Below are 26,916 nucleotides of genomic sequence, written 5' to 3' on the forward strand. Positions count from 1 at the left end.
ACATGGTGGATGTTCACATGTGATGTGTAGGGAACACTAATGGTCACTTGAGTGCACATGCATATGTGGAGTGCATGTCCCTGCAGAACCACACACTTGCACTCGGATGCACTCCATGTACTCCCACCCTTGCATATCCACGTGTACACTGTTTGCCTTCTGGTGCCCACTGTGTCCCGGCAGCACATGTTCTGTGACCGATTATGGTTCCAGTACATGCCAAATTTGATGTTTGATGTAGTCTGTCACTTAGATGTGATGCTCAGGGTGTGCATCACACGCAATGGCTGTTCACTGTGCTGTGCGCTGAGCAGTGTGATGCATGAGCAGCAGTGTTGATTTTGCAATGCATAATGTGCATATAGACAGGCATTCATTGTGATGTTACGTCTACGACTGTTGCAATGCATTTGGAAACGACTTATTTTGGGTGGGACATTTTGTTGGTCTGTCATTTCATCTGATTCCGGGTCAGGCATCATTGTCCGATGCCACTGTACATTTAGGACATGTCAATGTGTACCTTATTGTTACTGCGTCAGTGTATGGGTATTGCTTGCCATGTCATGTTGATGTTTGGGAGGGTTTGACTGACATGACAGTGATGGCCATGGCCTGTTTTGCAGGTGTGTGTGATGCACACCTTGCATGTCCAGGTCATCCGCTTCTCAGAGCAACTAGCTGGGGGTAGGTTTCTCTCCGCAGCAGGGCCCTCCCCCTGGAACAGACTTCCTGCCTGACTTGAACTTGAGGGGAACCATCTCCAGTTCTGGAAGCACCTCAAGACCTTCCTCTTTGCTTCTGCTTACTCTCTGCCTCTCCCTTGCAGAATTCTTCACTGGAACTGCACAGGAGCTGCTACTGGGACACTCTCACCAACCTCGGTCCCTGGCCCAGCCACTGTCCACTTGCACTGCCACCCTGGCAACCCCTGCACTGCAGTACTGTCTCTCTATCCCTACAGCCCTCCCTTCCCAGCACTTGTCTGCACTTACCTTTGCAGTTGCCACCAGGCGACCTATGTATTATTCTTTTGGCCTACTTCCCCTGTACTGGACTCCCCCCCACCCTTCCCCTTTTCCCTTCCCCCTACCCCTGCACTTGCACAATCTCAATGACACCTGGCCTAGTAGTACCGTTCTCTGTGTTCCCTTATTCCCCCCCCCTGCCTCATTGCGCCTTGGAATACTTGTGTATGGCCCATGTCATGTCACATGTCATATGTGTGCATTTTGGTCGCACAGGATAGCTTGTGTTTAAGTAGCTAGGGATGCAGACGATGTGGCACTTCCATGGCAACTATCTCAGGGTGGTAGGGTTGTGACAGTTGACTGTCACTTTGTCATCATCGATTGTCACCTGGTATGTGCCAGGCCTGTGTGCACTCCGCAGGGGTGGGAGTTTAGGTGAAAAATGTGGCCACAAGCTGGGTCCGGGCTTCCTCGCCACGTGCCCTGTCCCCTCCCATGGGCAGCGCCTGTGCCTGTGGTTGGGGATGTGGGGGCACCACCATGTCCACCGGGACGCCCTGCCGTGTTGCAACATTGTGCAGGACACATGCTGCCACAATGATCCTGCACACTACTGGTGGTGCATAGAGTAGTTGCCCACCAGAGCGGTCAAGGGAGCGGAAACGTGACTTGAGCACTCCGAATGTGCGCTCCACTATGCCCCTGGTTGCAATATGGGCGGCGTTGTATCTTACCTGGGGTGGTGTGGTGGGGTTCCGGATTGGCGTCATCATGTGGTTGCTCAGAGGGTTGGCACTGTCTCCTGGGGAGGCGATAATAATTGAGATTATTAGGGTTGGGATGTTTGTGTGTGTGTGACATGCATGCATGTGCAAGGGCATTTGTACTCACCTAGGAGCCATGTGTCGCCATGCTGCCCAGCTTCCAGGGCCCGGCTCAGGGCGGACATTCTGTATATGAAACTGTCATGGGTGGAGCCAGGGTAGTTTGCATAGACAGAGGTGATGATTCCCTTTGCATCGCATACCACCTGTACATTGATGGAATGCCAGTGCTTGCGGTTTCGGTAGATGTGCTCAGTGGCCCTAGGTGGACGTAGGGCCACATGGGTGCAATCTATGGCACCGAGCACTTTGGGGAAGTGTGCCACCCTGAAAAAATCCAGGACAACGGCCTGCCTTTCTGCGGGTGTTCTGGGCATGTATATGTGCCTGCGGACTGAGGGGCGCGCTGTCATGATTGCCAGTACCTGGTGTAGGCAGCGTGACTGCGTGGCCTGTGAGACCCCCCCCACTATGGCAGTGGTCCGCTGAAACGACCCAGTGGCCAAAAAATGCAAGACATTGAGCAGCTTCTCCAAGGGGCTCAATGCTTGGGAGCAAAGGGTGGGGGATGTGAGGTCATCTTCCCACTCCCTGACCAGGTCTAGGATGATATGGGGTGGAAACCTATACCTGCCGTAGACCTGGTCGTCAGGCATCCCAAAAAGGCTTGTCCGTGGTGCAAAAATGCGTGCCCTGGCTATTCTCCTCCTCCTGCGGTGTCCCACAATCAGTGCAGCAACAAATGGGGCATTCATCGTCGCTGTATATACGCGTTTGTTGTTTGCGCGCACTTTTATGCTGTGCGCGGGCGCGGGACGCCTCCGTGTGGGCGGACTCGTTGGTTTCCCGTATTCGGGTGTCATCGCGTGTGATCGGAGGGGAGCGAGCGTACACGCGATTGGCCTGGGTACGTGTGTTTCGGGGTGCGCGGGTAGTTCCACACGCCATTGGGCTGGGTACGTGTGTTTCGGGGTGCGCGGGTAGTTCCACACGCCATTGGCCTGGGTACGTGTGTTTCGGGGTGCGCGGGTAGTTCCACACGCCATTGGCCTGGGTACGTGTGTTCCGGGGTGCAGTGAACTTTCACACGCGATTGGTTGAAATCCACGTGTGTTCTGTCATCACGTGCAATGAGGGATACTCCCTCGCACGTCACGTCACAGACGCGCTCACGCGCTGAGGGCCTTTGGTCCAATGAAAATGCGTATGCGTGCAGACGCGCTTACGCGCTAAGGGCCTTTCCTCGAATTACACGCTGACGTGCAGAATTTTCACGTGCCAAATCACTCCGTATCAAGCTGGCCACGCGTAAGCACACGGAAGACCACGCTCCTGCCCAGAAGGCCGAACTACTGCCCCCCAGAGCCCCGAGCACGCTCCCACCTGCCATCTGCTGCTGCCTGACTGCCTGCTGCCCACGTGCCCTGCCATTTGCTGCCTGCACATCAGCCAGGGGTGCTGTTGGTGTGACCACCCCTGCTGGAACCAAAGACTCCCGACTGGGATTCCATCGCTCCACAGCCCAGCCCCAGGACCCAGTTGCCCACCCACTCCTGCCTCTGGGGTTGTCATGTCGGGGCAAACTCCATCTGTGACCACTGACAACCCCCGGCCAGAGAGGCAGAGGGGCACCAGATTCAGTGCCACCGAAGTTGGTGTCCTGGTGGAGCAAGTCCTGGGGCAGTATGATGCCCTCTTCGGAAGTTCCCGCGCCGACAAGGAAGGACGGACTCGGATCTGGACTGACATCGTGACTGCCATCAACACGGAGGGGGTGGTAGTCCGCGACTTCCAACATGTCAAGAAGCGCTGGGAGGACTTCAGGTCCAGGACCCTGAACAAGGCCCGGCGCCTCTTGAAGGCAGCGGATGCCAAGGGGCGCCGGGGCCACTTGTCGGAGGAACAGATGAGGGTCCTGGAACACATATCCCCAGCGCTCCACGTCCAGGTCCTTGAGAGGCAGACCCGTCTGGAGTCGAGCGGTGAGTGTACATGCATCCTGATTGTGAGCAGTGCGTGTGGTGATTGTTCAGTAGTGTGCAGTTTGCACATCTGTTTGTATGGTGTCGAGTATGGGTGCGGGTGTACAGGGCCGTGGGGCTGACACATGCGAGGGCTGTAATGTGTGAGACATGGATGGTGCCTGTTTGTGTGGGCTTGCATGCCAAATGCAGTTGTGTGGGCACACAAGTTTGTATGAATGTGTATGTGAGTAGACATGTCCGTGATGTCACGCATGTATGTTGTTTTCAGCTGCATGTATCAGCGCTGTGTGCATGTGTGTGTATTTGACAAGGGTGCAACAGTGATGCAACATGGATGCATGTGACAGCGGTATGTGGAAGCCTGATGGGCAGATGTGACATGGATGCCCGTCTGAACACTGCGACACTTGCCAGAGGTGTACACATGCATGCAAGTGTGGTGGTGTGTGTACATGTGTGGTGCACTTCCTGTGTTGCATGTGATGTCTGGCTCACCTTTGGCTGCTCATGCTGTTGTATGTGTATGGATGGTGTTGGTAGTTGCGATATGGCTGTGGTATGGCTCGTGTGTGCGAGTTGTAATGACATGTGTGTTGGGGATCGTGATGACATGTCTGAGGTTTGCCAATGCCACTCATGTACAACTGTCATGTGTGTATGTGTCCATTGTACATTGCCCTGATGCGTGTGTTTTGTTTCTCCGTGTCTGCAGCGTCAACTGATGAAGAGGGCGGAGAAGGTGCTGTGGAGCACAGCAGCGGGGATCCCACCGCCAGCCGGAGACGCAAGGCCCGGCTCCCCTCCCATGTTGTCATCTCGTCGGGGAGTGAGGAGTCCGGTGCCGCGTCCCAGGCCGCAGCTGCCGGGGGGAGGTCCAAGAGGCGGAGGTTGCAGTTGGACTCCTCGGCAGCAGAAGGGGCAGCTGGGACCCCACAGGGCCCAACGGGGGAAGATGGCACAGAGTCATCCAGGTTGGTGGGGGGTTTGGTGGAGGAGGAGGCCGTGCAAGCACCAGAGACGGGGTCTGGGGGTGGGGATCCCACTGGTGCTAGTGGTGCAGTGCAGGACCAGGGACAGGAGGCAGCACAGGCCGCCGCGGAGGTGCCTGTGTGCAATCCTGTCCCTGATCCTGTCCCTGCATCATCTTGCACCAGCAGGGATGCCTATGTCCAGACCAGTTTTCAGGCAGGGGATGAGCTGACGTCAACTGGCCTTCCTCTGCCTGCGGACGTGGCTATCCAGGCCCGGGTTGAGCCTGTCCTGGCTGGTGTGGCGTTGCGTCAACGGGCCTTGCGAGGTGACCTGCAGTCTTTTCATGAAGAGACTGCACGTCATCTCCAATGGCTCGTTGACCACGTCAGCCTGCTGGGACAGGTCACCCAGGCTGGATTCCTCCGTCTGATGGGGCTTGCCACGACCCCCTCCTCAGCTGGACCCCCTACGCGCCAGTCGTACTCTGTGCCATCTTCCCACCCATCAGTCACCTGGGTGCCTTGTGGAGCTGCCTCTGACGGTGCGGCCAGGCTGGTGGAGGAGGCATCCCTGCCACAGTCGGGAGTCGGACGTCCAGCAGGGGTGGCCACGTCAACGACTGCACCCCAGCCGGCGGAGGATGTGCAGGCAGCAGGAGGCAGTGCAGGGGCAGAGGCACAGCAGCAGCAGCACCATGGTGGGAGCCATGAAGGCTCGGGGCCTTCAACATCGGAGGGGCAGGCATCGGCCGGAGGGCAGGAGGACCCAGGACAAAAAGTGTCTTCCGTGTGGCAGCGGTTGGGCCACGCCATAGATGCGGAGCGGCAGCGGGCGGAAGAGGCACGGCTCTCAATGGTCAGGGCGGAGAACTCCATGCAGAGGGCCCTGAGGCGGGCCGAGTGCCTCGAGGCAATCCGCAGGGGTTTGGAGGTGGACACGTCGACGGCCCTGCGGACCCTCGGGGCCATGGAGGAGGACCGCCTCCGGGACATTGAGGAGGAGTTCGATGATGCCCTGGCCTGGCACATCCAGAAGTGAGCCGTGGAACTAGCCCGCTGCCCTTGTACATAGTTATGTAGGTAGTGTTAGGTTTCATTTTTGTTTTTGTTTCATTTGGACCTTTTGGACATTGGCCACATTTTTGTATATATTTTTTTTATTAGTTAGTGTAGTTAGATAGGTTTCCTTTATTTTGTTGGGATAATGGACCCTGGCTTCTTGCATTGTACATAGTTGTAGACTTGTACATACTTTCTTTTTTAACATTCTCCATGGATCAATGGCTTTTATTTTTATTTCCCATTGGATTTTGTTTTGTGGACATTGACTTTGTACAACATTACTTTGGATTTCAATATTCATTTTTTTTTTAATTTTGAACGGACATGCTTCTTTTCATTTTTTTACATTCACATTTCTGTTTCTTCATTTTTGATTCTATTCATGTTTCCTTTAATACATTATTTTTTTGTTGAACTTCAATGTGTGGTATCTCATTGTTTTCATGCATTTCATGTTATGTGTTTTGAGATTCACTGACACCCATTGGGTGTATGTGAGGGACATGTGTTTGTTTCGGAACTTGCAATTGGTGTTCTGTGATGTAATTGCAAATTATGAGTGGGTGGATGCAATACTCGGGTGGGTGTTTTGCATTTGGGGGCTGACCATCTGGATTGTGATGACATGTTGGGTGGGGAACATGAGTTGGACATGGGTGGGGGCCTGGTGGAGGCTGCCCCTGCACTGCTGGGGGGTGGGGGTGGTGGGAGACATGGGTGGGGGCCTGGTGGAGGCTGCCCCTGCACTGCTGGGGGGTGGGGGTGCTGGGAGACATGGGTTGGACATGGGTGGGGGCCTGCTGGCAGGTGCCCCACAGTGCTGGGGGGTGGGGTGGTGGGAGACATGGGTGGGGGCCTGGTGGAGGCTGCCCCTGCACTGCTGGGGGGTGGGGGTGCTGGGAGACATGGGTTGGACATGGGTGGGGGCCTGCTGGCAGGTGCCCCACAGTGCTGGGGGGTGGGGGTGGTGGGAGACATGGGTGGGGGCCTGGTGGCAGGTGCCCCACAGTGCTGGGGGGTGGGGGTGCTGGGAGACATGAGTTGGACATGGGTGGGGGCCTGCTGGCAGGTGCCCCACAGTGCTGGGGGTGGGGGTGCTGGGAGACATGAGTTGGACATGGGTGGGGGCCTTGTGGAGGCTGCCCCTGGTGACTGGGGGGTGGGGGTGGTGGGAGACATGGGTGGGGGCCTGGTGGCAGGTGCCCCACAGTGCTGGGGGGTGGGGGTGCTGGGAGACATGAGTTGGACATGGGTGGGGGCCTGCTGGCAGGTGCCCCACAGTGCTGGGGGGTGGGGGTGCTGGGAGACATGAGTTGGACATGGGTGGGGGCCTTGTGGAGGCTGCCCCTGGTGACTGGGGGGGTGGGGGTGCTGGGAGACATGGGTGGGGGCCTGGTGGAGGCTGCCCCTGGTGACTGGGGTGTGGGGGTGGTGGGAGACATGGGTGGGGGCCTGGTGGAGGCTGCCCCTGCACTGCTGGGGGGTGGGGGTGCTGGGAGACATGGGTGGGGGCCTGCTGGCAGGTGCCCCACAGTGCTGGGGGGTGGGGGTGGTGGGAGACATGAGTTGGACATGGGTGGGGGCCTGCTGGCAGGTGCCCCACAGTGCTGGGGGGTGGGGGTGGTGGGAGACATGGGTGGGGGCCTGGTGGAGGCTGCCCCTGCACTGCTGGGGGGTGGGGGTGCTGGGAGACATGGGTGGGGGCCTGGTGGAGGCTGCCCCTGGTGACTGGGGGGTGGGGGTGGTGGGAGACATGGGTGGGGGCCTGCTGGAGGCTGCCCCTGGTGACTGGGGGGTGGGGGTGGTGGGAGACATGGGTGGGGGCCTGGTGGAGGCTGCCCCTGCACTGCTGGGGGGTGGGGGTGGTGGGAGACATGGGTGGGGGCCTGGTGGAGGCTGCCCCTGCACTGCTGGGGGGTGGGGGTGGTGGGAGACATGGGTGGGGGCCTGGTGGAGGCTGCCCCTGGTGACTGGGGGGTGGGGGTGGTGGGAGACATGGGTGGGGGCCTGGTGGAGGCTGCCCCTGCACTGCTGGGGGGTGGGGGTGCTGGGAGACATGGGTTGGACATGGGTGGGGGCCTGCTGGCAGGTGCCCCACAGTGCTGGGGGGTGGGGGTGGTGGGAGACATGGGTGGGGGCCTGGTGGAGGCTGCCCCTGGTCGCTGGGGGTGCAAGGGGACATGCGTTGGTGGGCAGTAGTGCTAGTTGATATGTGGGTTGGCTGGTGGGCATGGCCAAGGTGGATGGGGTGCCTGCAGGACATGTGCTGGGTAGGCCCCTGTGGTGTGAGCCACCTGCAGGGGCCGTGGAGGGTGTAGAGGGTACACCTGGGAGGACCCACACGTGCAATTCACGTGTGCTGCTCCCTGCGCACCCCTGTAATACACATACCCTGATAATATCGCGTGTGTAACTTCCCGCGCACCCCTGAAATCCACGTACCCGGCCAAATCGCGTGTGGAACTTCCCGCGCACCCCTGAAATCCACGTACCCGGCCAAATCGCGTGTGGAACTTCCCGCGCACCCCCGAAATACACGTACCCCGCTCATTCGCGTGTGTAACTTCCCGCGCACCCCCGGAATACACGTACCTCGCTCAATCGCATATTTGACTTCCCGCGCACCCCCGAAATACACGTACCCCGCTCAATCGCGTGTGTAACTTCCCGCGCACCCCCGGAATACACGTACCTCGCTCAATCGCGTGTGTAACTTCCCGCGCACTCCCGGAATACACGTACCCCGCTCAATCGCGTGTGGAACTTCCCGCGCACCCCTGAAATCCACGTACCCGGCCAAATCGCGTGTGGAACTTCCCGCGCACCCCTGAAATCCACGTACCCGGCCAAATCGCCTGTGTAACTTCCCGCGCACCCCCGAAATACACGTACCCCGCTCAATCGCATATTTGACTTCCCGCGCACCCCCGAAATACACGTACCCCGCTCAATCGCGTGTGTAACTTCCCGCGCACCCCCGGAATACACGTACCTCGCTCAATCGCGTGTGTAACTTCCCGCGCACTCCCGGAATACACGTACCCCGCTCAATCGCGTGTGGAACTTCCCGCGCACCCCTGAAATCCACGTACCCGGCCAAATCGCGTGTGGAACTTCCCGCGCACCCCTGAAATCCACGTACCCAGCCAAATCGCGTGTGTAACTTCCCGCGCACCCCCGAAATACACGTACCCCGCTCAATCGCATATTTGACTTCCCGCGCACCCCCGAAATACACGTACCCCGCTCAATCGCGTGTGTAACTTCCCGCGCACCCCCGGAATACACGTACCTCGCTCAATCGCATGTGTAACTTCCCGCGCACCCCCGGAATACACGTACCCCGCTCAATCGCGTATTTAACTTCCCGCGGCGCCACTTTTTTGATGCGCTGGGACTCTACCGTCTGCCTTCGTGTGGCGGCCGTGTTTCAGCTTGTGCATGGCTTTGGCTGTGCGTGGCTTTGCCCTATTCCATTCCATGAATACGTGTGGTTCGAGTGCGTGTGGGCGTTCCCTCTGCTTCCGTGCAGTACATCCCCAGTTACGCCCTTATTTTCGCGTGTTGTTCCCCATTCCGCGCGTTACGCCCCATGTCCCGCCCACTTTCTGGTGTGTGCGCTGAGGTTGTGCGCTTTCACTGTGCGCGTCGCGCACGCCTTTCGCGATGTTGCAGTGACTTGTGCGCCATGCACGGGTTTGGCGCACATCCCGCGGTGAACACGCGCAGGGACTTCCATGAATCGCACGCGTGCGTGCCTGTTTTTTTCCGCTTGCGCATGCTTGCGCATGCTTGCGCATGCTTGCGCCTAGATTTTCGGCGCACGTTTGTTCCATGAATCGGCCCCATTATCTTTTCTTTTTTTTTCTCACAGAAATGTCTAGTACTCTAGAATAGCTAGAGGACAATTTCCCACATGAAGAAATGTCACAAGATAGTGAAACTAATGGTAAACACTTTATAATATAAACCATTTAAATATTATTATTTTGTATACATTTAACATATATATATATATATATACTTTTTATACAGAGCATAACAAAATAGAAACTACCTCTGAAGAAGCTGTTATGGAAAACACGCTTGACAACATAAAAGAAAAAATTAATTTACTGTTGACCAATTTTAATAATTTAAAAACTTTTGTTGAAGATCATTTTAAAACAAAAACGTCATACCATTGCCCCACATGTACTTGTCCCTCCTCACCATATCCCAGTCAATTATCCCCAAACCCTCTCCATAATCCAAAACGTTTTGATAAGATTTCCATCCCTTCCTCACCTAATACCAATCAAGTTGAAACCCCAAATTCTCCTGTTTTTGTTTCTGTTTCTGCCTCACCTTCTCTGTCATAAATTATTAATATATGTTAAATAAAGTTTAATTTTTATATTGTATTGTGAACAGTTTCCGTTTTTTTTTTAAACAATAAAAGTGTCCGCGGACAGTGCGAGTGTTCTGAAATGTTCGTACATAAACGAAAATGGAGGTGTCCTGAAGAACACCACACCTGTTCGTACTGTTCGCTAGCAAGTTGAAACTGTTCTAAGAACACACGTGGTGTCCTGAAATGTTCGTAAAGAAACAAAAATTAAAGTGTTCTAAAGAACACTATATCTGTCCGTAATGTTCGATATCAACTTAAAACTGTCCTAAGAACACAATTGCTGTCCTGAAATGCTCCTAAATACACGAAAATGATGTGTCCTGAACAACAGTACAACTGTTCGTAGTGTTCGCTACCCAATTGAAAGTGTTCTAAGAACACAATTGGTGTCCTGAAATGTTCCTACATAAACTAAATTACACGTGTCCTGAAGAACACTATATCTGTCCTTACTGTTCGCTACCAAGTTTAAACTGTTCTAAGAACACACGCGGTGTCCTGCAATATTCATTTCACGTGTGACGCACTTTTAATTACTTCAGAACCCGAACAGTGTCCGTAGGACATCAATGCGCATGCGCTAACCAAACTCCGTGCACTTGGTGTCCTGCGGACAGGCGCTTCCTTCGCAGACGAGTTCGCAAACAGATCATATGACCGCGCCCACGCTCACCGTGTGTCCTGAAATGCGGACACTGTTCGTGTCCCCGAACAATTTAAAAGTACATTTTCAGTTAATCCATAATATTTTTCAATAAAATCTCACCATGCCACAAGTCCCACATAGCAATCTTGACTTTCTATATACCTTTTGAAACTTTCCGATCCTTTTTTTGTGTTCGATCTGTCCGCGCACAGTGCGCATGTCCGCGGACCGCGCACAAGCACCCCTATAAAAGACCACACCCAAGAGCTTATTCCCATTGTGTTTCTGGCTATTCTTCAGACCACAGTGATTTTTGCTACCGCCTGCAGACTACACCATCATCAACATGGCATCCTTGGCTGCTGAACTGCCACTTGGTGCTGCACTTGCGTCAGCACCACCACCACCCCCTCCACCACCACCACCTCCCCAAGGGCAAGAGGGGAACAGGAGTGAGGATGCGGAGGAGGAAGAAGAGGATGATGAGAATGAGGTAGAGGAAATCCCTACTACCCGCACTAGGCGTGAGTCTTGGGTGTGGCGGTTATTTACCATTCATGGGAATGGTCCTAAGGCTCGTGCGAATCATGTTACCTGCAATGAGTGCAAAATGATACTCAGTCGCGGGAAGCACGGTAACTACAGCTTTGGGACCACTACTATGAAGCGACACCTGAGGTCATTTCACTCTGGGGCTATTCGCAGGGTTGTACCTTGCGAAGAACGTAGCAGGTTGATTTCCTCTACTTCATCCTCTGTTTCTGATCCTGTCACCACAAGGACCACCTCTGTGGGACAGCGTCTTTCTCAAGCTGCCTCACAGGCCATACAGAATGCTGATGACCCTTACCTTTCGAGGGTCACAGGTGTATGTATGTACTGTGACACAGTACTCTGCAGGGGGGAGCGACTTCGGAGTGCTTTTGAGACTATCGTCTCAGAGCACGAGAAGACCTGCTCACTACCCAAATAAAATCCACTCTACATCTTCCTTTCTCAGCTCGCCCTTTCTTAACCCTGTGGTTGGTGTCCCCCCCTTTACCCTCCTTTACCCTCCTCTCCTACTGTGTCGTGTCTGAAAAACCAAAAAAAATACAAAATTACAAAAATCAAAAAAAAATAAGGCTCTTTTCAGAGCCGCCTTTCCCAGTTAAAAAATAGAAGTGAAAATAAATGAAGCAGGGCTCTTTGTATTTTTTAGAACTCCGCGAACAGTTCGCGAACATTAAAAAAATTGGGTTACTACTCCATCACAAACATTGTAATTTTCTCTGGAAAGAAGTGGTGGCTCTGAAAAGAGCCTTTGGGTGGTGTTTGTAAGTCAAAAATTGTAAATGCTTACTACTTCAAAATCGTTGTTGTAATTCCAAAAAAGGTCGCAATGCATTTTGTACATTTCTCAGAAAAATCTGATTGCCAGCATAAGTAAGATGGACTCCATCTCCGCGAAAAATGTATGTACTACAAAACATAATATTTTCATTGTGAAAAGAAGACATGCCAAAATCTCTTAGAAAGCCACAAACAGCCTTATTAACATTGCGCCTTGCTTTTTCCATTTGTGGACCAAATGAAGAAGAACGAAGCCACATTTGTCTCTGCGCAATCCGTGAAAATATCACTTGCGAATTAGGAAACATGTCCATAACCTTCCTCAGTCCTTGTTTCATAGCAAATTGCAAAAAAATTCCAGTCACATGCCCTAAACTGTTCCCTCCACAATGAATTACAATTATGTCTGGATGTTGCTCTGTCTCCAAAGTAGCACAGAGAGGTAGCAAATCCAACCACTTCATTCCACGTACTCCATGCCAGTGTACTTTCACATGTGGCAATCCAAGATCTACAGCTACTCCACAGCTTTCTGCATGCACCTTCAACCAATGTATCCACGAATCTCCTAAAATCCAAACAATCTGTTTTCTGAAACACACAGCCATAGCTATCTTTTGTTCTCTCAGCAAAAAGAGTATCTCAAAAAATCTCTCCTGGCACAACACACCCACCAAACTTTCCTGACCAATCCCTTTCAGTGCTTATTCTCATTTGCATGACTTCTGAACCCAAAAATCCCCGGATGTAACTCCCGATGTCCTGGAACTACCGCCATGTCCGCGGACATATCGTAACATGAACAGCCCTTCTACCATTTCCACTACACTCTCTCTGCCATTCCCTCATTGGATGTACCTCAAAAATCACATGACCATGCACCAATCACATTCAAGACCTCTACATCTAACAGCATCATCATAGATCAGCACTGCAAATGTACTCTGAATCTCTCTGAGTACAAGTGTCATATCATTGGCAAGCAGCATCTACCACAAATACTGTACAAGTCTTCAAGATTTCTACTTGCAGCTCCACGCATATCCATATGCATGAACACAAACTTCAGGTATGCATATTTTCTGTATAGTACATGACATAGCTCTCAACCATTTTTGTTTTACAGGCGGGTGAAATCACCCGATTTTGATTTTAGCGGGTGAGACGCCCATTGGAATGAATGGGCGTGCAGGAGGCTTGGCGGGTGAGTCTGCCCTTTACAAGGCGTTTGACACCCGCCAAAAGCGTGTGACTTGAGAGCTATGGTAGATGAACACATTTTCAAACAGACTTTTACCTTGTAAAATCTGTTAAATGAATTTACTGTACTTTTTTCAATTTCCTAAAATCAACTACCACTTATACACCTTTATACTTTTTACTTTCTTTAAACACACACTCAAATCATGTTAAACTAACATTTTTTAAATGAAATATATAGACTAAATATATTCAAACAAAATTGCATGCAAACACAATCTATGTTTAAACCTTTATAAAAATACTTATACAATTTCATATTTTTTGTTTTTATTTATTTACTTAATTACTTTAAATTAGACATGACATTGAGGCGCTATTACCTAGAACAGTTTACTTACAGAAATAGTGGTATTCACTAATATATTATAAATTTCACAAGACATAGTAAAGCTATTTTATTTTTGCTACAGTTAGTCATTCAATACAATTTGTTCAATAAGAACATATCATATACACTGAACTGATGCAATGTATCTTATGTAAATAAATTAGTTTAATAGTTTTACAGAAGGCACTGAGGATTTCAATTAAAAAAATCAATATCTAAATTAAAAACAGTGCTATATACAAACAAAGTTACTAATTTGAAGCTTTCACAGTTGCAGTGAAGACCAGTTTCCTGAAAAGAAGCAGCCGAATTCGAAGAAGAAAGAAAAACTAAGAAGTTACCTGTTAATTAGAAAAAAAAGTAAGTAAAATATCACTATATTATTTATATTATTAATCAAATATACTATAACATTAATACCAGCTATTTTGGTTTCTTAAAATAGAGATTTTGTACCATTTTGTCCAAAAATGTCCATGTCGTAAACAGCGATTTACAACCAGAATGGCCCACAAATTTATATTTTTGGACACACAAATTGGCCAACTGAACCACTACAAATTTCATATTATAGAACAAACAACTGTTTTAATTGTATACATTACATTTACTATTTGTACTTTTCCACACCACTAGCTTACTTTTTTTTGTCATCTGAACCCCAGTTTAGTGACACAAATTCAAGAATACCTACCCCTACTAGTTTTAGTTGCCAATGCACAATCACACACCATTACATACATCCTTATCATCTTACTCAAACACTCATGCACACAGCACACATACATTCCAGAACACCCCAACCCATATCTTCTTTATTTTTTTCAACAGACCCTAAAGAATGCCTACCAAAAGACAACTCCGTAGAAAGCAACGCAAAATTGGAGCAAATGAAAATAAAGGTGTCCAACATAAGCATCCATCTCTAGCAGAATTTGTAAAAAAAGTTGAAACAAAACAGCTAATACAATCATTTAGTGAAACACAAAAAGTTTCAAGTACAACAACTTCGCTTCCTCTATCAAAATGTAAAACAAACCAAAAAACAATTAACAGAAAATCACCTATCAGTACAGATAAAACTACTTCTTCAAATATTAATATAGTGCAAAGTAAGCATACCAAGAAAAGTATTTTAGCCAAAATATACCGTCACAAAGTCCTTCAAAATCTTATAAAAACAGGAGAGAAATCAGGTTCAAAGCTTAAAACCTATTGTAGGAAATTAATCTTAGAAGCATTGATGGACAGTGCAATTCTTCTCAAAAGAAATTTATTTTACTGTTAAACAAAATGAAACCACTAACAAAACTAATAACTAAATTACAAAAAAGACTTCTCAATAAGCGAAAAGTCAACAGAAAGAACTTCTTAAGTATCTGTGGAGGTGAATGGAATCACACTACGAGCACAGAACCATATTTTAATGAAGAAGCGTACAAACAAAAGCAAACAAATACAATTGCCATAAATAGCAGTGGTCGAGGTTATGAAAAAGTGAATAATACCATAATGAAACAAGAAGTACTCCTTACAAAAATATGCCCTGAAAACTTAGAATTACCCCTCCATTCAACTGAATCAGAACGTCTAGTGTACAAATGGCCATGCACGTCAATGTGTAACATTCCCAAACAATATTTCAAATCTTTACACCAATTCCTCAATAAATATGTAAAAAGCAAAGACAAAATCAAAATTAAATTACTGCAAAATATAGATACCTGTCCAGTGCGCAAGTACACAGGACTACAAGGACATTCACTGGCCTGCATTACAGGACCTACTTGTAAAACCACTTTCCATGATATCAAAAGGATATCAACACATCATTCAACTATAGGAAATCTAGTCTATAAACTGTACTATGCTAAAAGTCCTACTTGAAGAAATTCACTATATCCAGAAAAAATATTTTGGAAGTGAAAGCCATTTACAGAATGAAATAGCTTTAAACCAATTAAGCAACAATTCTACACATGGCAACCTTTTGATAAACACATACAAAAAAGAAATACTAAAATTTAAAAGTACATCAGCTGAAGTACCAAACCATGCATGTGTATGTTGCCGTAGAATTTTTTATAAAAGTAACACAAACACTGTGGACCTATCATACAAAATAGAAGACAATGAAGATTCTAAATGGTTTGAATTAGCTCTCTACCTTCTAGCAGAAAACAAATATGAAATAACTGAGCCCTTAATACTTTGCAGTTATTGCACCACAAAACTTGACAACAACCAAACTCCTTCACTTTCTATCACAAATAATTTGGAATTATACCCACTACCAAAACCCCTACAACAACTTAATTTATATGAGAGCATCATAATTCAAACAGTACACCCATTTCAAGCAATAGTACGCCTTCAACCAAAAACAGCAACATTACCTCCCTCTGAATTGGTAAAAGGCATTCGTGGAAAAGTAGTTTATTTACCATTAAATCTAAAAGAAAATGTGCATACTCTAGGAGTGCAACGTCCAATGCACCAATCTTTAATTATATTAGTAAATGGAGTACCTACAAAAGACAAAAAAATATGGCAACAGCTGGTAGATTTATATAAAGTTAGACAAGCCTTCCAATATCTTAAAGAGAATAATGAATATTACAAAGAAATTAATATTGAAGAAAACTTGAAAGATACAACTGAAATAATTCAAGAAACAGAAGAAGCTGGTCAATTTGAGCTACTAGATCCTGCTACAATATCAAATACTTTAGACCAGTATACAATTCATCCTTTGCACTGTAATGACACCGTACAAGATGTACTGGAAACTTACCAAATGCGTCAAACAAAAGGATCGCCAATCAGTATATGGGAAAAAAGTATAGAAGCACGTGCTTTTTCTCTACTCTTTCCAACTGGCAAAGGAGGAAGATATGATGATAGACCTATTCAAATATCAGCTTCAGAATACCGCTCATTACGGATGTATTCTGAAGATCCCAGATTTAGACAAAATGTGGAATACATATTCCACCTACTCTTTGAAAGTGAACTAGCAACTTTATGTTAGAGTTGCACACATATTAAAATCAGGATCACACTTTCAAAATATGACAGCTACACGATTATTAGAGAAAGTGCAACCAAGGGATGAGGTTTTACAATCAAATATTACAAATCTATTAGCAAATATGCGTGGTACTAAAGAGTACTGGTTTCGACGTCATGGAGATGTACGTTGTATGATCAGAAACCTTGGCCCACCCACTTGGTTTGTTACATTAAATTGTGCAGAATATGCATGTGAAGATTTACATGATTTCCTACGCATATCAAATAAAAACAAAACAAACATAGATATTCTAACACCTGGAGAACTTTGTTCTTTGGATCCTGTTAATGTTTCAAGATATTTTCACCATCGCTTCATTGCTATGCTACATTTTATTTGTAATAAAACTGTTCCTCCCCTTGGAGAAGTGCAACACTTCTTTTGGAGAAAAGAATACCAAGCCAGAGGAGCACCACATATCCACATGCTTTTATGGATTAAAGATGCTCCTAAATTTGGTCAAGACAGTGATGCCACTGTTTTACAGTTTATTGAAAAATATGTCACTTGTGAAATTCCATCAGAAGCCACAAATAGTGATCTTTGTGCACAAATTTTACAATTTCAAAGACATAAATGTGGAAAATACTGTCGTCGCAAATGCAAAAACAAAGGCAAATACTACACCAAATGCCGATTTGGTTTCCCTAGACCAGTTACAAATACAGGTCAAGTAAACAACCTCATGTCTTCAGTTAGACATACTGTTAAACGAAAGTCACGTAAAAATACATATTACATAAAAAGAAAAGAAGAAGAAAAATATATCAATGATTATAATGCAATCATTGCCCACTTATGGAATGCAACCATAGATGTGCAGTACATTGCAGACAATTCTACTGCAGTTGCACGATATGTCACAGCATACTTAACTAAAGCAGAAAAGACAGAGCTCCAAGACCTCTGGAATGACCTGTCATCAGATAAAACAGTATCTCAGAAATTATACAGCTTGGGCATAAAAATGCTCACCCATAGAGAATGTGGATCTTATGAAGCAGCTGATCGTTTAACTGGTACTTCATTGTATGGTAAATCTGAAAATATAGTATGGCTAAGTCTTGGTCCAGCTAAATCTAGAAAAAGAGTTCTAAAATCATATGAAGATATAGAAACAATAGCCAAACATGATCCCAACAGCCAAGACATTTTAAAAAACAATTTATTGTACAAATACTACCCAAACAGAAGTAATACTTTGGAAAACATGTGTCTATACCAAATAGCCCAAAACTACACATACAAAAATAATATGAAACCCGATGAAAAAAAAGGTAAATATAGAGTGACAGACTGTGAAGGCAGCTTAGTTAAACTCACTAAACCAAATTTAATTAATCATATCAAATTGTCATTGAAGACTCCTCAACATAAAGAAGTATATTACATGTCCCTGCTACAACTCTTCAAACCATGGAGAAAAGAAGAACAATTACTAGAGAACTATGACTCATATGAGGATGCTTTCAAAGCAAATGAAAGCACTATAACTGATGTAAACTTTACACAGTACAAAACAATGTTGCACAATGAACAGCAACATGAAGAAGAACTCCAAGCTCAACTAGATAAGGATACTCCTGACAGTAGTCAACCTTCTGTAACAGGAAGCCAAGAACCACTGGGAGAACCACTAATAACAAATGAGGCAGAATTAGCTATGATAGAAGTAGAAAACACCATGTGTCAGTATGAAGATAAGGAAGACTTAACTATACTACAATCAAAACTAAACAATGAGCAAAGTAGCATTTTTCAAGAAGTAACAAAACAAATTGCACATGGTGTAAAACATGAAAATAAAGAATGTTCCTGCCATAATTATAAACCTATACTACTGTACGTCAGTGGTGAAGCTGGTTCTGGCAAAACATTCCTAATCAAAATCATTAGTAAGTTCCTTCAACAATTGACAAACAACAAACTGTCAGCTGTTGTCACTGCCCCCACAGGTTTAGCTGCCTACAACATAGGTGGTGTTACATTACACCGATTACTACTATTACCAGTAGAACACCAGAACAAATTAGACTATTACAAACTTTCTGCAGAAGCTGCAATGGAATTACGCAGAGTATTGAAACAAATGAAAATGCTACTAATAGATGAAGTGAGCATGGTCTCCAACCTGATGTTAGCTTTGATTCACCTCAGATTACAAGAAGTACTCAAAACGGACTATGAAGAGCTCTTTGCAGGAAAACACATTATTGTTTTTGGAGATCTGCTTCAATTAACACCAGTAAAAGGTGAACCTATTTTTAAAACATTAGGGCACAAACTCTGCCGTAAAACTGTTGGCAGCATTGGAAATGTCAACCTTTGGCAACATTTCCAATACAGAGAATTAACAGAAAACATGCGCCAATCTGCAGATCTCACGTATGCCAACATTTTAAAAAGTTTGAGAGTTGGTATACTTTCTAAAGAAGCAGAAGCAACATTGAAAACCCGGCACATTAATGCACTTTATGGCGATAATGCATGTGCTACAGATGTTATGGAACAATTAGCCCATAAAAATGTCAATTGTATGGCCTTAATGCCAACTCTCGTAAGCTGTTTCAAATTCAATGAAATCATGCTAAGTAAAGAAATGCAACCAATAATGGAAATTAGTGCCACAGACAAACTAGATGTACATGGTATGACACTACCCATGTGTGACCAAGCCACAACAAGACTAAATAATTTAGAAAAATCAATCTCAAACAATGCAGGCTTAGAAAAGATGTTACAATTATCCTTAAATTGCAGAGTAATGGACCAAGGACTAGTTAATGGAGCACTGGGTACAGTTGTTGGCTTTCAAACATACCCACGTGACAACAAAATTCAGTTTGTCAATATACTCTTTGACAAACTTTCAGAAGTAAAACGGATAGGACGCTCAACAGCTAGATTCCTTATCTTCAAAGATATGTATGTACGCAGAGAACAATTTTCTCTAACTCTTGCATACGCAGTCACAATTCATAAATCACAAGATCTTACCCTAGATAAAGCAATGATAGATATTGGTAACACAGTCTTTAAAGAAGGCATGAGCTATGTAGCACTATCACGCTTACGTACACTTGACGGTCTATTTCTAATCAACTTTGATGCAAGTAAAGTAAACGCTGATATTCCTTGCATTTTAGAATATAATAGACTTCGCTCACTATACACTCCCTATCTAAACACATATTCTGTTCCACAAAAACTAAAACGTTGTAAAAGAAAACTAAATCAAACTGAAATGCAACAGGACGTCACTGGAAATCCTCCAAAGAGAGTAAAAGAAACTAATACTCCATCAAGTACCACAAACAAAAAAGAATCAATTAGAGAAAGTAAACCAGGTACTTCTTTAAAGAAGGAAGACAAACTCCAAAAAAAGCAGTTAGATACAGAACTACCTGGACCATTTAAATTCTCAAATATAGTTGGTGTAAGTTGCTATGCAAATGTAGCAATGAATATTCTATTTCAATAACCACCAATTGTTGACAACATTTACTCACACAGTACAAACCCATTGTGTTTGCAAATGTTAGCACTTCACAGAAATGCAGCAAACAATCCTGATAACACATATAGTGTTTTTGGAATAAGACGACAATTGGACTACTCTGCTGGAATTGTGAAATTCACTATATTTCTAATGTACTTACTACAAGTACTGGAAAACAAAAACATACCTATAAATGAAATTTTTCAGATTTCATACATGTGGAAATATACATGCACTCTCTGCAACAATGTGACACAAGAAGAAATCCCCAATGAACGCTTCATATATATATCAATACCAAATTGTGAATCCATTCCATTTCAGCAACTTGTACAAAATGCAAACCATGGTAGATTATGCTCTACCTGCAATTCAGATTATCGCTCCACGTTAGTAATACAAACCCATAGTAAATACGTAATACTAATGCTTCTACGTTACAATGCAGATGGTACCAAAAACAACTGCAAGCTGACTGGATTCACACATGGTCAAATATCACTTGGTAAGAATACCTTCACAACAATAGGTATAATCTACCACGCAGGAGCCACAACCAATTCAGGGCACTACACTGCATACATAAAAAAGAAATGTGGATGGTTTGAATGTAATGATAGTACCATTACTCTAAAGCAGAGATTACCAGCAAATCTTACAAACGCTTATTTGATGTTCTTAAAACCAAAATTTGATAAATAAACTGTATTTAAACCTTTAAGTAAATTTGTGTTACAAAAATATAAACTGTTACAATACTCCAAAAGCTATCTAACTGCTCAAAGATTCTACAACAACTAATCAGATAAATGAATACCACTAAATTAGACCAAAAAATACACAGTTAGAATACGCGAATTAGTATCTAACTGTCCCAAAATTATAAATGTGTGTTAAAATAATATAAACTGTTAGAATACTCCAAAAGCTATCTAACAGCTCAAAGATTCTACAACAACTAATCAGATAAATGAATACCACTAAATTAGGCCAAAAAATACACAGTTAGAATACGCCAATTGGTGTCTAACTGTCCCAAAATTTAACAATATCCAAATAGGTAAATGAAAACCACTACAATATATTAAAAAATAGACAGTTAGAAGACGCCAATTGGTATCTAACTGCTCCAAAATTTTATAATATCAAAACAAATGAAGAATTGGCTACTGTTCCAAAAGAAATACAACAAAGCAAAGTATAAAGCATTAGCTAGAAACAACAAGTGAACACTGAAAACAAACAAACAAATAAACTGTAGCATAACAGAAAAAGGGTTTTTTTTAAATCCAACATGGATTTTTTTCTCCCACAGACCCAATGATTTTAGCAACAAATACAGAAACTGAGCAAATTGCACAGTACTCTGATTTGTACTCTACTAAATATGAGGGTCGAAAAAAAATAAAAGTATATTGCTTATACAATGTAATAAGTCATTACAAAATACTAATACTAACATGGACTCCCATTACTAGACCAAACAGTAAGTATACAATAATAAGGACAACCATAGCAGCACATCACATCCATAGTATCTAATACCTTTGTTCCTTATACATTTGTTTTTCACCCAAAGTTATAAACAAATATGAATGTGATATGCTGCGGTGGTTGTTGCCAGGGCATAGAGTCTTGGGTGCATGGCCAAATGGCCATGCACCCAAGACTCTATGCCCTGGCAACAACCACCGCAGCATATCACATCCATAGAGTCAAACATTTCAGCTATGATCTATGGGAAACTTTTAATGTCCGCGAACAATGTGAGTGTTCTTAGAACACTTTGAACTTGCCAGCGAACAATACGGACACCGTTTTCAGGACACCCCCTACGAACATTTCAGAACAACGCGATAGTTCTTAGAACACTTTCAACTTAACAATGAACAATACGGACACCCCCTACGAACATTCCAGGACACCGGGAGTGTTCTCAAAAACGTCTTCAGAACACCCCCATCTTGTTTATTTGCGAATATTTCAGGACACCGCGAGTGTTCTTAGGACACATTCAACTTGACAAAGAACAATACGGATAGCGTCCTCAGGACACCCCCTACGAACACTCCCCGGACACCGCGAGCGTTCTTAGAAGCGTCTTCAGAACACCCCCATTTTGTTTATTTGCGAACATTTCAGGACACCGCGCATGTTCTTAGAACACATTCAACTTGACAGAGAACAATACGGACAGCGTCCTCAGGACACCACCTACGAACACTCCCCGGACACCGCGAGTGTTCTTAGAACAGTTTCACTTTGCTTGCGAACAAAACGGACACATTTTGACTCCTTAGAACACCCCCTAGTCAGTTTATTTAGAAAATTTCAGAACACCCGTGATGTCCGCAAACAAATTGAACACAAAAAGAACGTCTAACACATAAAAAACACAACTTTCATCCTATCTCACACACTCCCACCCTCCCCCAAACACTCCTACACACCAACACACTCTACAAAATACACATTTTGAACAAAGTTTCACCGCGCTGTCCGGGGACGTCCGCAAATCCAATATGGCGGACGCTACCGAAAAATCTGACGCGCTTCACGCTCCACGCCGTGCAATCAGCGAACACTTTGCATGTCCGCGAACATCACGCAAGACGATTGGCCAATCAGGACACTTTCCGCGGAGCGAACAGGGAAGTGTATCCGCAAACCGAACACAGATATCACTATTTTTTTTTACCTACTTTTTGGTCATTTTAAAAAAAAACTACTGGACAAATTTTCACCAAATTTGCAAAAGCACGCTTTCGGGACCAAGCCGCTGCTCCTGGTCCAAATTTGGTGGAAATCCATCCAGCGGTTTGGGCTGTAGACGCGAGCAAATTTTTTTTCCCATTCACTCTATGGAGAGCGAGTATAATGTATACAAATATGAGCATATAGAGGGAAGGTAGAGTAATAAAAATAAAACTATGACAAAGTGCTGATAACCATAATGATTATCTTCAAGCACAGAAAGGATCCCTCTCTTTCAAGCCTGTATCTTCCGCTATGTACATGTTTCATATATGATGTGACAGGACCCCAAGTCTACAAATATAGTACCTTTTCAATTTTTACTTCCTGACTGTTACTGTAGAAAACTATGTGGCTTTGATATGTCAGTAAAGGATAAAAAGGGAGAGCCAGCCATGTGATGTCATCAGTTATGTCATCAATGACATTTGTGATGTCATCTTTGATGTCCTGGGTGTTAGTGTTAGCAGTGCACGGTGGCGCGAGTTATGGTTGCTTATGTTACCATAACTGACGAATTTCAAGGGTTTTTCGGTTTTACTTGGAACCTTTAACAAAGTTTTTTCACTGAATTTCATAGGTTTTTAGTAACACAACTTAACCATAATATCCCTGACATGTAACATAGAACATACTAACCCCCTCGTAGTGATTTTCATGTCCGCGGACTACCGCCATGTCTGCGGACACATCGAAAATCTGAGCGTGGTGAATGTAAATTTAAATAGTGTGCCCCATTTCCCCTTTGAAGTTGGCTCTGAAAAGAGACTTTTTTTTTTTTTTTTTACAGATGCTTGACAGACACCTGTTATTTTATATTTTTTTTCTTGTTTTTTTTTCTTACTTTACTCCTAAAATCTTCACATAACCTTCTCCAAAGCAACCCTTACATTCCAAAATAAAAAGGCATTTCCGGTAAAAGATAAAGAAATGCCATCTTCTTTAAAATTAACAGCATTACTGGCATCAATATTCTCATTGTTACAGAAGAACATACCATCTCTAAGCATGAAGGCACACATGCCTCGGTTGATGACACACCTAGCAATGTTTTGCTGAGGACAAAACACTGAACTATTGTCCCATATTTCCCTAGGTAGTAATCCAGAAAAAATTACTTTCGCATTTGGAAGGATCTTCACTACGGCTTGAACCAAGCGTTCCAAATCAGCCAACAAAGTAGGGGCACTGACGTTGCCCAAATGGAAAGCACCATAGTGCAAAACTACCACATGCGGACTGTTCATCGTGGCCATATCCGCACAAACTTGTACAATTCCCTGTACATTGCAATCAGGCACAGTGCTCCACACCACCTCCACTCCTTTGACATCAAAGTTCTTTGCAACATGCCTGCATTCAGCGTACTGCTGTAAACCATGCACAAACATATCTCCGAGCACCAACACCCTGACTTTCTCCACTTCTGCCATCTTCACCACACACAGTCTCTTTCAACACAAATCCACAACCTCGACATCTGATTGGCTGATCCGTACAGTCTTCTTTCCATGTTGGATTTCAAGGAAAAACCCGGATTTACCACGCCCTGTCCACGAACAGCCGCGGTGTCCGTGGACGGCGTCCACTTTACTCTCTGTACCATTCCCTCATTGCATACAGCTAAGCAATCACAGAATACGAATACCGTCCTCAGAACACCCCCATTTTGCGAGTTTTCCAACATTTCAGGACAATTATCATTTCATTATTCTACATATTAACATTACAAATATTATACTTTTATCTTGTACTCTGCACACAATGCTATCTTTCTCCATTAGCAGCTCAGTATACTACATAGAATCCCATAATACAATGCTATTTATTGATATAAATGCATCGTTCAAAGCACTAATAACGATATGATATTTATTGCAATATCCTTGACACTTTTTTCGGAACATTATAATGAAAATCCCTAGTACACAAATTCCATGAAAAGTACATACACATGTGATGTCATCAGTGATTTCATCAATGACATTTGGGATGTCATCTTTGATGTCCTGGGTGTTAGTCTTAGCAGTGCATGGTGTTGGCGCGAGTTATTTTTCATAGCTTACCATAACCTGCTATTTTCAGGGGTCTTTCGGCTGTACTTAGAACCATAACGTCCTTTAAACAAACTTTTTTTAATATCACGCAAACAATATACAAACATGGCGTGCAAAAACCAACTTCTACAGATGGCTTTACACAGAATGTTGCAAAGTAAGAATTTATGCTCATTCACAGTGAAGGTCAGCTGCTTCATTTTTTTCTCGGGCCCCGGAGAGGCTCACGAAGCAGACTATAAGGTTGTATTGTGTTTTGACCTTGACAGACAGAGATTGTGATGAAAGACTTCTCTTGAAGGAGTGTTGCTAAAACGTAAGAGAAGATAAAGATGAAATTTCTGAAACGAAACCACTTTTACATATTATATCACTATGCGAAAGATCGTTGGCACACGCAGAGTCGTATTTTCGGACTGCACCACTCAGACAATGGAAATTGCAATTGTACTGTAAGCAACCCTTTACATTACTTTATACCAAATATAATTACAATAGCATAGCATTAAAGACCGCTGAAGTTGAACTTGTTCGTTGAAAGTGGCATAATGTTTTCTACCGCGCACTATCACCGCCGAATTGATCCCCTGTCATTTAGAGGGCTCTGAAAAAGGCAGACGACACAGAGTGGGTTAATATAAATAATTTAACCGGTCTATAGGCGGTCAAGCGCTCTACTCGCTGTGCCACTTCACACCGAGTACAGCGCTCGCTTTGACATCCGTGACATCCGTGCACAGCTTGCTAACGCAAGTTGGAATCCCGACAAGCCCAAACTCAGCCTTTCACCCTTCCGTGGTCGATAAATGAGCACCACACCATGGTTAATAATAAGCACCGCTTAGATACCTCACAGTTCTTAGCGCTATATGAATGGGAAAATATTATTATTTTATTATTAACATACTCTTTTGCACTATCTTCGATAGCAAATAGTTTCACGCCCTAATAAATAAAATGATTATTTTTAATGAAGATCGGCTGGTGAGACTAATTTATGTTTTTTAAAACAGGTACGTGGCCCCGTTTTGTCTATGTCACGATTTACAGACTCCAGCGGACGGGGTCTTCAACTGCCAGGTGCAAGTCCAAATATGCAACTTCATGACCCTCACCATTTTATGGGACAATCGCCAAGGACCAATATGCCCTTACGCAGTACTAGCGGCTACAAACAACATACCAACCAATATGGTGGTCTAATGGCTCGTTGTTGGAGCAACCTTCCGATTATCAGAGAGACCATTTACTGCTTTTATCATAAACCAACAGCCTATCTACCGCAAAGGAACAACGCGTGGCTCCAAATAAACTTTTGCTGATCGACAGCAGAGACAATAGCAAATCGCTGAATATTCACTAAACATTTCATGTGAAATAAATGTACTTTACCAAATGTACAATCCTGCTGTTTACTTTTAAACCACAGTTTCATATTCCGAATTGTGGCGCACTGAGTTGTAACCTGATCTAACACTCTCTGTACCGCAAAGGAACATCGCGTGTCTCAATATGAACTTTTGCGGATCGACAACAAAGACAAATGCAAATTGCTGAATATTCTCTAAACATTTGATGTCAAATAAATGTACTTTACAACATTTACAATCTTGCTCTTTGCTTTTAAATCACAGTTTCATATTCTGAATTGTGGCGCGCTGTGTTGTGACATAATGTGTGTTGTCCTCCGGGTTCTGTGTAAAGTCGCGTAGTACTGGAGACGACTGGGCGCGTTTCATTACGCACCCTGTAACGTCA

The 26,916-nt window shown here is 44.9% G+C and overlaps 1 protein-coding gene across 4 annotated transcripts in view; it reads right to left on the bottom strand.

Annotated features, from left to right (window-relative positions):
• The window catches only part of EFCAB2 (EF-hand calcium binding domain 2), a 337,580-nt gene that overhangs the window by 16,524 nt on the left and 294,140 nt on the right, over positions 1 to 26,916 (bottom strand). For 2 of the 4 annotated variants that reach the window (XM_069608004.1, XM_069608006.1), the window contains exon 7: positions 13,956 to 14,116. The exons of the other annotated variants lie outside the window; for them this stretch is intronic. In XM_069608004.1, the coding sequence (XP_069464105.1) occupies positions 13,971 to 14,116 (146 nt within the window). In that variant the 3' untranslated portion in view covers positions 13,956 to 13,970. Of the gene's footprint in view, positions 1 to 13,955; positions 14,117 to 26,916 lie in introns of those variants that run through there. 4 annotated transcript variants of the gene reach the window in all.

Source organism: Ambystoma mexicanum, chromosome 4q (genome assembly GCF_040938575.1).
Source record: "Ambystoma mexicanum isolate Mex_15411 chromosome 4q, UKY_AmexF1_1, whole genome shotgun sequence".
NCBI lineage: Eukaryota > Metazoa > Chordata > Amphibia > Caudata > Ambystomatidae > Ambystoma > Ambystoma mexicanum.